The 12,500-nt window shown below is 47.6% G+C and overlaps 1 protein-coding gene across 1 annotated transcript in view; it reads left to right on the plus strand.

Moving 5' to 3' along the window:
- The window catches only part of rgs12b (regulator of G protein signaling 12b), a gene marked incomplete at both ends in the record, with an annotated part of 67,854 nt that overhangs the window by 31,845 nt on the left and 23,509 nt on the right, over nucleotides 1–12,500 (plus strand). The window contains 1 exon segment of the mRNA XM_080534848.1: nucleotides 5,956–5,977. Within this exon segment, the coding sequence (XP_080390974.1) occupies nucleotides 5,956–5,977 (22 nt within the window).

Below are 12,500 nucleotides of genomic sequence, written 5' to 3' on the forward strand. Positions count from 1 at the left end.
GAGGGGGAGGAGGAAGAGAGGGAAGAGGGATGGAGAGGGGGACCGCCACTGGAATGAGAGAGGGAGGAGGGAGGGAGAGAGGGAAGAGGGATCACCTACATAACCTACAGTTATTTAGTAAGATGTAGATTGTGAATGCTGCCATGGTTGCCATAGTTACGAGGGCCTGTCAGCCGTGAGTCAGGCTGATGGTTAACGAGATAGAGATCTGTCAGTCTGACTAGTCAGGATGTGAGAGTGTGGGAGTCACCACCTACTGGGTCTGAGAGGAACCCTGCTAGATTATCTGGCCAGATGGTGAGAAGAAGATAGTGGTGGCTGCTGTGTGTGTGTGTGTGTGTGTGTGTGTGTGTGTGTGTGTGTGTGTGTGTGTGTGTGTGTGTGTGTGTGTGTGTGTGTGTGTGTGTGTGTGTGTGTGTGTGTGTGTGTGTGTGTGTGTGTGTGTGTGTGTGTGTGTGTGTGTGTGTGTGTGTGTGTGTGTGTGTGTGTGTGTGGGTGGGTGTGGGGGTGGGTGGGACGGGTGGGTGTGGGTGGGTGGGTGTGTGAGAGAGTGTGTGTGTGTGTGTGTGTCTTCCTTCCATGTGGGTTGTGGTAGGGACCTAGGGCCTCATTTATAAACGTTTTTGCAACTTTGACACAGATTTCTGGGATTTATAAAAAAAAACGACTCCAGCATGAAAATGTGCGGTCGTCCACGTCCAAACTCAGACCCAGGCGTACGCGCAGAAACTGGAGAAATTAGCAACTGCAACTCCGATGGCAGAAAGGATGAAACTGGAGAAACGCTTTGAAATTGCTACCTTTGTGTACGTGTGTATCACCTTTCACGTATTATATATGAACATATATCCTAACTGCACATAATATGGATATATGTTCATATATGATTGATTGATTGATTGATTTATTTGGGTAAAAAGTACAGACAGTACATCCCAGAGGATAGCACGTAAAAGCGTAACTGACACACTTGTTTCCAACGTGGTCCTCGTTGGTAGCGCACTATAATACGTGAATCTATGGACAGTGCATGGTGTATGTACGGTATTACAGTGACAGTGAAGTAAATGAGTATAAAGTCAGTATACGTGCAATTAATATGAATATAAAAAGTCAATATATATATATATGCATGAATGGCAATATGATATGTAGAGTAAATATATATGTACAGTGTGATACGTACAGGACAAGGGTGAAGACACACTACATGGACACTACATGTTGAACTTCTCATTCCAAAACCACGGACGTTAATATGGAGTTGGTTCCACCTTTGCTCCTATAACAGCTTCCACTCTTCAGGGAAGACTTTCTACTAGATTTTAGAACATGGTTGCAGGGATTTGCTCCCATTCAGCCACAAGAGCATTAATGTTGTCGGGCAACTGATGTTGGACGAGAAGGACTGGCTCGCAGTCGGCGTTGCAATCCATCCCAAAGGTGTTGGATGGTTGAGGTTGAGGTCAGAGCTCTGTGTGCAGGCCAGTCAAGTTCTCCCAGGCCAAACTCGGCAAGCCATGTCATTATGGACCTCGCTTTGTGTATGGGGGCATTGTCATGCTGAAACTGGAAAGGGCCTTCCCCAAACTGTTGCCACAGAGTTGGAAGCGTACAGTTCTCCAGAGTTACATTGTATGCTGTAGGATTAAGATTTCCCTTCACTGGAACTAAGGGGCCGAGCCCAAACTATGAAAACAGCCCCAGATGATAATTGTGTCCACATACTTTTGTCCATATAGTGTATGTACAGTTAACAAGAGCGATGGACATGTATGTACAGTTAAGATGTGTACAGTTCAGATGTGTACAGTTAAGATATATGTACAGTTAAGATATGTACAGTTAAGATATATGTACAGTTAAGATATATGTACAGTTAAGATACAGTATATACAGTTAACATATATACAGTTAAGATATATACAGTTAGGCTATGTACAGTTAAGATATATGTACAGTTAATATATATGTACAGTTAAGATATGTACAGTTAACATATATACAGTTAAGATATATTAGTTAAGATATATGTACAGTTAAGATGTATGTACAGTTAAGATATGTACAGTTAAGATATATGTACAGTTAAGATATGTACAGTTAAGATATATGTACAGTTAAGATATATGTACAGTTAAGATATATGTACAGTTAAGATATATTAGTTAAGATATATGTACAGTTAAGATATATGTACAGTTAAGATATATTAGTTAAGATATATGTACAGTTAACATATATACAGTTAAGATATATGTACAGTTAATATATATGTACAGTTAAGATATATGTACAGTTAAGATATATTAGTTAAGATATATGTACAGTTAAGATATATGTACAGTTAAGATATATTAGTTAAGATATATGTACAGTTAAGATATGTACAGTTAAGATATGTACAGTTAAGATATATGTACAGTTAAGATATGTACAGTTAAGATATATGTACAGTTAAGATATATACAGTTAATATATATATGTACAGTTAAGATATATACAGTTAAGATATGTACAGTTAAGATATATACAGTTAAGATATGTACAGTTAAGATGTGTACAGTTAAGATATGTACAGTTAGGATATATTAGTTAAGATATATGTACAGTTAAGATATGTACAGTTAAGATATGTACAGTTAAGATATATATACAGTTAACATATATACAGTTAAGATATATGTACAGTTAAGATATATGTACACTTAAGATATGTACAGTCAAGATTATATACAGTTAAGATATATACACTTAAGATATGTACACTTAAGATATGTACAGTTAAGATACATACAGTTAATATATATGTACAGTTAAGATATATACAGTTAAGATATATGTACATTTAAGATATTTAGTTAAGATATGTGCAGTTAAGATATATACAGTTAAGATGTGTTCAGTTAAGATATATGTACAGTTAAGATGTGTACAGATAAGATGTGTACAGTTAAGATATGTACAGTTAACATATATGTACAGTTAACAAGGGCGATGGATATCAGTACAATGCTCTGTAACATGGTATTGTGTATGGTGTAACATGGTATTGTGTATGGTGTAACATGGTATTGTGTATGGTGTAAGGTGGTGTAAGGCAGCCTTGGAGGAGAGGAGAGATGTATAGGAAGGTCTGGAAAAGCCCACTCATTCCCTGTGGGGGGGGGAGGAATGGTTAGGATCAGGGGAGGGGAGGGGAAGACACCACCGGAATGAGAGAGGGGGGAGGAGGAAGAGAGGGGAAGATAGGAAAGAGGGCTAGAGAGGGGGAGACACCACTGGAATGAGAGAGGGAGGGAGAGAGGGAGAGAGGGATAGAGAGGGGAGCACCACTGGAATGAGAGAGGGAAGAGGGATAGAGAGGGGCGCACCACTGGGAGGAAGGGAGGAAGTTAGGAAAGAGTGATAGAGAGGGGGAACGCCACTGGAATGAGAGAGGGAGGGAGAGAGGGAGAGAGGGATAGAGAGGGGCGCACCACTGGAATGAGAGAGGGAGGAGGGAGGGAGAGAGGGAAGAGGGATAGAGAAGGGGAACGCCACTGGAATGAGAGAGGGAGGAGGGAGGGAGAGAGGGAAGAGGGATGGAGAGGGGAGCACCACTGGGAGGAAGGGAGGAAGTTAGGAAAGAGTGATAGAGAGGGGGAACACCACTGGAATGAGAGAGGGAGGAGGGAGGGAGGGAGAGAGAGAAGAGGGATAGAGAGGGGGAACGCCACTGGAATGAGAGAGGGAGGAGAAGAGGGGAAGATAGGAAAGAGGGATAGAGAGGGGGACCACCACTGGAATGAGAGAGGGAGGAGAAGGGAGGTAGAGAGGATGTTGAGAAGAGGGCCAACTGAGAGGTGGAACAAGAGAGGAGAAGGGGGGAGAGAGCGGATCCACTGGAATGATAGGGGGGGGGGGTAGGGGGAGGGTGAGGAAGAGGGCCAAGAGAGGGGAGAGAGAGAGAGGGTGGTGTACTGGAGGAAGAGAGAGAGAGGGGAAGAACAGGGCAGGGTAGGGGTGGAGAATTGGACTAGGAGAGAGAGAGAGAGAGAGAGAGAGAGAGAGAGAGAGAGAGAGAGAAAGTGAGGAGAAAGAGAGGGGGAGAGAGAGAGAGAGAGAGAGAAGGGGACTAGGGCTAGAGAGAGAGAGAGAGAGAGAGAGAGAGAGGGGGGGGGAGAGAAAGTGAGGAGAAAGAGAGGGGGAGAGAGAGAGAGAGAGAGAAGGGGACTAGGGCTAGAGAGAGAGAGAGAGGGGGGGGGGAGAGAAAGTGAGGAGAAAGAGAGAAGGGGACTAGGACTAAATAGAGAGAGAGAGAGAGAGAGAGAGAGAGAGAGAGAGGGCTGTAAGAAAAGACACAAAGAGGGGGACTGGGGCTGTAAGGAAGAGGAGAGAGAGAGGGAGGGGGGACTAGGGGGGGGGGGGGCTGGTATCATGGGCCAAACCACTTCACCACAGCCAGGGTTCTGGAACAGATCACCCTGGAACGGGAGGTGGGGGGGGGGGCTCTCTCTATCACACACACACACCTACACACACACACGCGCACACACACACACACACACACACACACACACACACACACACACACACACACCACATATGCATACCACATGTATTCAGCAGAGGCTACTCTTACGCAGATATACACACACAGACACATACACACACACACACAGACACACACACACACACACACACACACACACACACACACACACAGACACATACACACACACACACACACACATACATACATACATACTGACATTAGACACACACACCCACATACACGCATACTGACATTACACACTAACACACACACACACACACACACACACACGTGTGAGCCAACACATGAGTGTGTGTGTTAGTGTGTAATGAGCAGTGTGTGTGTGTGTGTGTGAGTGTGTGTGTAATGAGCAGTGTGACACGCAGAGGAACCCTGCTAACCACAGTTTCCATATGGTAATGTGTTTGTCTGCTGTGTGTTCTCTTGTTCCCCTGCGCTCGAAACCACACACACACACACACACACACACACACACACACACACACACATACACACACACACACACACACGCACACACACCCACTGCTCTTCCAATCAGCAGGCTCTGGCCAGAGAGCCAAATTAGCATGCTAAAGGCCTTATGCTAATGCTGGGAGCACGTGTGTGTGTGTGTGTGTGTGTGTGTGTGTGTGTGTGTGTGTGTCTCTCTCCTGTAGACATGTAAGTGTAAAACTCAACACAATACAGAGCTGTTTTCACCTCACTCCTCCCCTTCTCTCTGTCTTCTCTCTCTTCTGTCTGGTTGTTGACAGTTAACCGAGTCACTGTCTGAGATATTATCCTACTGCTGCATGTCTGGACGGGTGTGTGTGTGTGTGTGTGTGTGTGTGTGTGTGTGTTGTTTTATTGAAGTGCTTGTATACTTGTGTTGTGTATCTCACATCACTGTGAGATTGGGGTGGGGTTTGAGCATGTCATGGTGGGGTCAGGGGGTGGGGTTTGGGGTTCACCCCCCCCCCCCCCCACGCACACACACACACACACACACACACACACACACACCAAACCCCTCCCATAGTGGAGGGACTTCCTCGTAGAGCAAGCTGAGCCAGTTTAGTTCAGTGTTCCACCCACACACACACACACTCAGTGTACCAACTACTGTCTGTCGTCACACACTGTGTGTGTGTGTGCCTGTGATTGTATTTGTGTGTGTGTGTGTGTGTGTGAGTGAGTGTTTAAGGTCCCTAGTTTGTTTGTGAGTGAGTGTGTGTATGTGTGTGTGTGTATCCACGCCACAGAGTGTGTGAGTGAGTCCGTGCAGCCCAGGACCCATTGGGTGTAGCAGTAGTGTGTGTGTGCGTGCGTGTGTGCGTGCGTGTGTGTGTGTGTGTGTGTGTGTGTGTGTGTGTGATGAAGGCAGATGCTCACTCATGTCTTTCTGTGCTTTCTTGCAGTCCGCTGCGGTCTCCGATGGAGGTGAGTACAAACAACTGTCTGTCTGTCTGTCTGTGTCTCTCTGTTCACTCTCTCCTGTCTGTCTCTGTCTGTTCACTCTCTACTCTCCTGTCTGTCTGTCTGTGTCTCTCTCTGTTCACTCTCTCCTGTCTGTCTCTGTGTGTTCACTCTCTACTCTCCTGTCTGTCTGTCTGTCTGTGTCTCTCTCTGTTCACTCTCTCCTGTCTGTCTCTGTGTGTTCACTCTCTCCTGTCTGTCTGTGTCTCTCTGTTCACTCTCTCCTGTCTGTCTCTGTGTGTTCACTCTCTACTCTCCTGTCTGTCTGTCTGTGTCTCTCTGTTCACTCTCTCCTGTCTGTCTCTGTGTGTTCACTCTCTACTCTCCTGTCTGTCTGTGTGTTCACTCGCTCCTCTCTCCTGTCTCTCTCTGTCTCTCTATGTCCTGGCGTGTGCAAGGGTTAATTAACACCTTAATTTCCCCTCTGGGATCAATTATAGTATCTATCTATCTATCTATCTATCTATCGACACAGACCTTATTGGAGATGTTGGATGTTAATGTGGGGCGATGTTGCAGCCATGTTGGTTATGTCGTTGTTGCTCTGTACTTGTCTGTCAGGCTGCTAGGTAGATTGAGGTCCGTTCATCCACATAGCTTAGAATAGTTTAGCATAGTCAGCTTAGACCAACTAAACCTCTGCCACACCTCTCCTTCTGCTAGTGAGCGCTTTGTTGCTATGCAATACAAGAAAAAGGCGGGGAAAAAAGCCATGAATTTGGGCGAAATCGGCACGTTTTACGACTGCCATTTGGAGTTTCACTTCAGCATGTCAGGGCTGTCCGGGTCCGACCTCCTGGCGTGTGTTGGAGGCTGGTGGAGGTAGAAATCGGAGGACGGGCTCAGTGTAATGTGTTTGATACCATTCCTCATGACAATGATCCCATCCTTAGACCCCTACCTCCCCCAGCCTCCCCTGGTGTTCTACCTCCCCCAGCCTCCTCTGGTGTTCTACCTCCCCCAGCCTCCCCTGGTGTTTCTACCTCCCCCAGCCTCCCCTGGTGTTCTACCTCCCCCAGCCTCCCCTGGTGTTCTACCTCCCCCAGCCTCCTCTGGTGTTCTACCTCCCCCAGCCTCCCCTGGTGTTTCTACCTCCCCCAGCCTCCCCTGGTGTTCTACCTCTCCCAGTCTCCCCTGGTGTTCTACCTCCATCAGCCTCCCCTGGTGTTCTACCTCCCCCAGCCTCCCCTGGTGTTCTACCTCCCCCAGCCTCCCCTGGTGTTCTACCTCCCACAGCCTCCCCTGGTGTTCTACCTCCACCAGCCTCCCTCCCTGGTGTTCTACCTCCCCCAGCCTCCCCTGGTGTTCTGCCTCCCCTGGTGTTCTACCTCCCCCAGCCTCCCCTGGTGTTCTACCTCCCCCAGCCTCCCCTGGTGTTCTACCTCCCCCAGCCTCCCTGGTGTTCTACCTCCCCCAGCCTCCCCTGGTGTTCTACCTCCCCCAGCCTCCCCTGGTGTCCTACCTCCCCCAGCCTCCCCTGGTGTTCTACCTCCCCCAGCCTCCCCTGGTGTTCTACCTCCCCCAGCCTCCCCTGGTGTTCTACCTCCCCCCAGCTTCCCCTGGTGTCCTACCTCCCCCAGCCTCCCCTGGTGTTCTACCTCCCCCAGCCTCCCCTGGTGTTCTACCTCCACCAGCCTCCCCTGGGTGGTGTGAGATATGCCTGTCTGCAAGGCGGGGGGGTATCTGTGGTAGGGTTATGTGCTAATGTGGCCGGCGTTGCCAGAGTGGCCAGCGTTGCCAGATTTCACCGACACCTTCCAGCCCAAGATGGAGCCCCAAATCCCAAGAAGCGCTTTTGAGCGACACCTGGGATATAAAGGCCTTAGCTGAATTAGGTGTCGGTTGGGATATAAAGGTTGGATTAGGTGTCGGTTGGCTGGTGGTTGTTGTTTGGGTGTGAGAAAGATGGGGGTGGCGGTGGCAGCAAGCTCGTTCATGTTTCTGATAGATAGGCTGGTAAGTAGGTACGTTATTGATCCCTGAGGGGAAATTCAGGTGAAATTTGCAGCTCAGACGACAAAAACAACAACAACAACAAAATGAAGTGCCAATTGAAGAATAGGCTAAAATAAAAACAGATAAAAATAAATAATACAAAATACAGATAGACCACTAGACATTTGGGACCTTATACAGTAAGTAAGCCCAGAGCGATCCAGCCAGCCAGCCAGCCAGAGGAGGAGTTGTACAGTGTTATTGCAGCGATGTGCACACTCAGGTTGTGCTGGTACTAACTGGTAGTGAGTTGTGAGAGTGACTGGTGATCAGAAGGTCATGAGGTCAAATCCCTCGTGGGAATAGCCGAAGGAGGCGTTGTGTAAGTTGAGTAAGCAGGTTGAGATGTGTGACTTGAGTAAGGCACTCAGCCCTTAGTTACTCCAGGGAGACTGTCCCTGTAATCTCTAATTGTGAGTGGCTTTGGATAAAAGCATCTAAATGCTAAATAAATGGTTCAAATGTCCGAAAATGGAAAAAAGGTTTCCCACACAGTGGGAGCAGCATGCAGACATAGAGGTGTCTTCACTGCTCTGCTCCAGATGAGCCATTAGCATGTGCTAGGCTAATGCTAGCACAACCATCACAGGGAGATGCATTAGCATGTGCTAACCTAAAACTAGCGCACTATCACAGGGAGATGCATTAGCATGTGCTAGCCTAAAGCTAGCTGAGCATTAGCATGTGCTAGCCAGGAGGAGAGGGGGGGGGCTCATTGGTATAGACGTGTTTGATAGCGTCCCTCTGTCTGTTCCTCCCAGCCTCATTAGCATGTGCTAACGTTGTTGGAACGCCTGCTGTGTGTTAGATCCCCCTGGTTGGGTGCATAACAAAAGCCCTGAGGAACATGGACGGGGTGAGAGAGAGGAGAGGAGAGGGGGATGAGAGAGGGGAGGAGGGGAGGGTGGATGACTCACCACAGGAACACGGTGGCAGTACAGTCAGACGATGTTGATCAATGCAAACCAATGCGTTTACGACCCCTTGTTCAAATTTGCGTGTGTGTGTGTGCAGTAGGCTGAACAGTGTGTGTGTGTGTGTGTGTGTGTGTGTCCCTCCTCAGAGCTGAACAGTGTGTGTGTGTGTGTGTGTGTGTGTGTGTGTGTGTGTGTGTATGTGTGTGTCCGTCCTTCCCAGAGCTGAACACCCCATGTGGGTGGTAGAAAAGAAAATGTCAGTGGATTTGTGTGTGTGTGTGTGTAAACCTCCTCTAATCTGTTCATCCTGCGGGAAGTCAGTGGAATGACACGACATCACATCTCCTCACACACACGTGTGTGTGTGATACCACTCCTCCATCCAGTATGGTTGGGGTCTGTAGTGTGTGTGTGTGTGTGTGTGTGTGTGTGTGTGTGTGTAGGCTGCATTAGCTCCTATGGTGGTATTGTGGCTAAAGCCTATGCCGTGTTGTGTAGGGGATATATATAGTTCACCTTTCATCAATACTTCAGGCTCCCGATGGCCCTGTCCTGTGTGTGTGTGTGTGTGTGTGTGTGTGTGTGTGTGTGTGTGTGTGTGTGTGTTTTCGGCCACTGCCATCTATGGTTCCCTCCTCTCATAGCCTTTAATTATTCACAACCCAAAGCCCCGTGTGTGTCTCCACTTACCCCACCGGACGCTTGTGTGTGTGTGTGTGTGTGTGTGCGTGTGTGTGTGTGTGTGTGTGTGTGTGTGCGTGACACGGCCGTACCGAGTGTCAGGGAGCTCGGTGGTTTGTGGACTGCGTCGACCACGCTCTACCCGTCTCTTCTCCTCCTCTCTTCTCCTCTCTTTCTTTCTCGTTCTGTCCGTTCCTGATGAGGGGTAGTGGTCTGGTCGTTTCGGGGACCCCCTCCTCCCCCGTCCCCGAGGCTGTGTGACGGGGTGTGGGCGTTCTGGGGGAGTCTGGGGGGGTCTGGGGGTGCCTGGAGAGTATGGATGGCGGGGCCTGGTTCCCTCTGAGGATGAGATATCTGCCCCGCTGGCACCACACCGGCTCCTACCAGCTCTACCCAGGTAGGACCGCAGGGCAAGGTGGGATGGCTGGAGAGGACGGGTGGGAAAAACAGGTTTTGGGTTGAATATTAATAGCAACCGTCCCGTTGTGTTGAGGGTCAGGGCAAAAGCTGAGGCTGAAGGAATGATCCTTTATCAGTCAGGAAACAGTTTGTGTTGTTGAACTTTCTAAAACTGCTTTTTATCCATTGGCGGCATAACAGCTATAGATAATCCTGTTGGGATCTAGGCTAAATGGCATGTTTTGATAATTGAATACTATGGTTTCGGTGTGTTTGTGTGTGTGTGTGTGTGTGTGGGATGTGTCTGCGTGCGTGCGAGTGTATGAGATTAAGAGATTCAGTATTTAATGAGGCGTACAACAGCAACGTTCTCCTTTCATAGACATAACATTATGGCTTATGCAACATATTTTGAATGTGTGCGTGTGTGTGTGTGTGTGTGTGCATGCATGCATTTGCGTGTGTGTTAAAACTGTCAGAGTGCTCAGCAGGTAACCAAACACTGAATACCTTTCCAAGATGGCGGCTTTGCTGGCTGACAGGCTGACAGGAGACTCAGTGTTGATGTGCGTTCAGGTCAGACAGTGACAGTGACAGTGACAGACCCTCTGCAGAACACTGACCCAGCAGCACAGCACATTCACATTTTAACCCTTTAGCATTAAAGCATTATTATTAGCATTAGCATTAGCATTAGCATTTAGACGCTTTTATCCAAAGAGACTTACAATTAGAGATTGCAGGGACAGTCTCCCTGGAGTAACTTAGGGCTGAGTGTCTTACTCAAGGCCACACTAGTGGTGGTGTTCCCCAGGTGGGATCTGATCACGCATTGGGCGTGAGACTACGGTTGGGTACCGTTTGGTTTTATTCGATACCAGTGCCAAATCGATACTTTAAAAACGGTACCGGTACCGAAACGGTACTTAAATCGGTACTTTTTATTTTAAAAAAAAAGTATATATAGAAATCCAGGATTTTTCACATCAGTGGCGGGGTGGTCACTGACGCGATTTTAAAAGTGCACGCCATTAATAAATAATATTATTTTTGTAGTGTGAGTGGTAGGTTTGGGGGAGACAGTGTTTTGTATCCTTCCAGTGTATTTTATTTCTCCAGGAGACTGATTGTTTGGGGTAAACAGCTGTTTGACATCCTCTGGGTTGGATGTTTTAGCCCCGAGGCTTCGGTACCGTTTCCCTGACGACAGTAGCTCCAACAGTTCCTGATCAGGGTGGCTGGGGTCCCTGGTAATCCCGAGGGCCTTTCTGACACAGCGGTCACTGTAGGTGTCCTGGATGGAGGGAAGTTCACATCCGCTGATCCTCTCAACTGTCCGTACTGCCCTATGCAACCCTTCTTGTGTTTAAGCTCTTGTGATTTGGTTCTTGTGTTTAAGCTCTTGTGATTTGGTTCTTGTGTTTAAGCTCTTGTGATTTGGGTCTTGTGTTTAAGCTCTTGTGATTTGGTTCTGGTGTTTAAGCTCTTGTGATTTGGTTCTTGTGTTTAAGCTCTTGTGATTTGGTTCTTGTGTTTAAGCTCTTGTGATTTGGTTCTTGTGTTTAAGCTCTTGTGATTTGGTTCTTGTGTTTAAGCTCTTGTGATTTGGTTATTGTGTTTAAGCTCTTGTGATTTGGTTCTTGTGTTTAAGCTCTTGTGATTTGGTTCTTGTGTTTAAGCTCTTGTGATTTGGTTCTTGTGTTTAAGCTCTTGTGATTTGGTTCTTGTGTTTAAGCTCTTGTGAATTGGCTCGTGTGTTCAGGCTCCTGTGTTGTGGCTTGTGTGTTCTGGTCATTTGGAACAGTGAATCTAACTATAGAGGCTGGGTCCATTAGTGGTCTCAGCAGTGAGGTGGATGTTGGTTGTGAGATCCAGAGCTCCAGATTGTCAGTTTTATGAGTGGGCGGGTAATTAGTTTCAATTACTACGATGCTCCCCAATTACAATGAGGCGAATGAGCCTGTGCTCCGATTTGTGTGTGTGTGTGTGTGTGTGTGTGTGTGTGTGTGTGTGTGTGTGTGTGTGTGTGTGTGTGTGTGTGTACATTTGAACCATTTAGCAGACGCTTTTATCCAAATCGACTTACAGTAGATATTACAGGGACAGTCTCCCTGGAGTAACTGAGGGCTGAGTGCCTTACTCAAGGACACACTAGTGGTGGTGTTCCCAGGTCTTACTCAAGGGCACACTAGTGGTGGTGTTCCCAGGTCTTACTCAAGGACACACTAGTGGTGGTGTTCCCAGGTCTTACTCAAGGACACACTAGTGGTGGTGTTCCCAGGTCTTACTCAAGGACACACTAGTGGTGGTGTTTCCAGGTCTTACTCAAGTACACACTAGTGGTGGTGTTCCCAGGTCTTACTCAAGTACACACTAGTGGTGGTGTTCCCCAAGTGGGATTTGAACTCATGACCTTCTGATCACCAGTCCAACTCACTATCCACTAGGTCACCACTACTGCATTAGGGTTAGGGCGTGTTCTCTGTCTGCCTGTG

This window comes from Nansenia antarctica (genome assembly GCF_963989245.1).
Source record: "Nansenia antarctica genome assembly, chromosome: 6".
NCBI classification, from domain to species: domain Eukaryota; kingdom Metazoa; phylum Chordata; class Actinopteri; order Argentiniformes; family Microstomatidae; genus Nansenia; species Nansenia antarctica.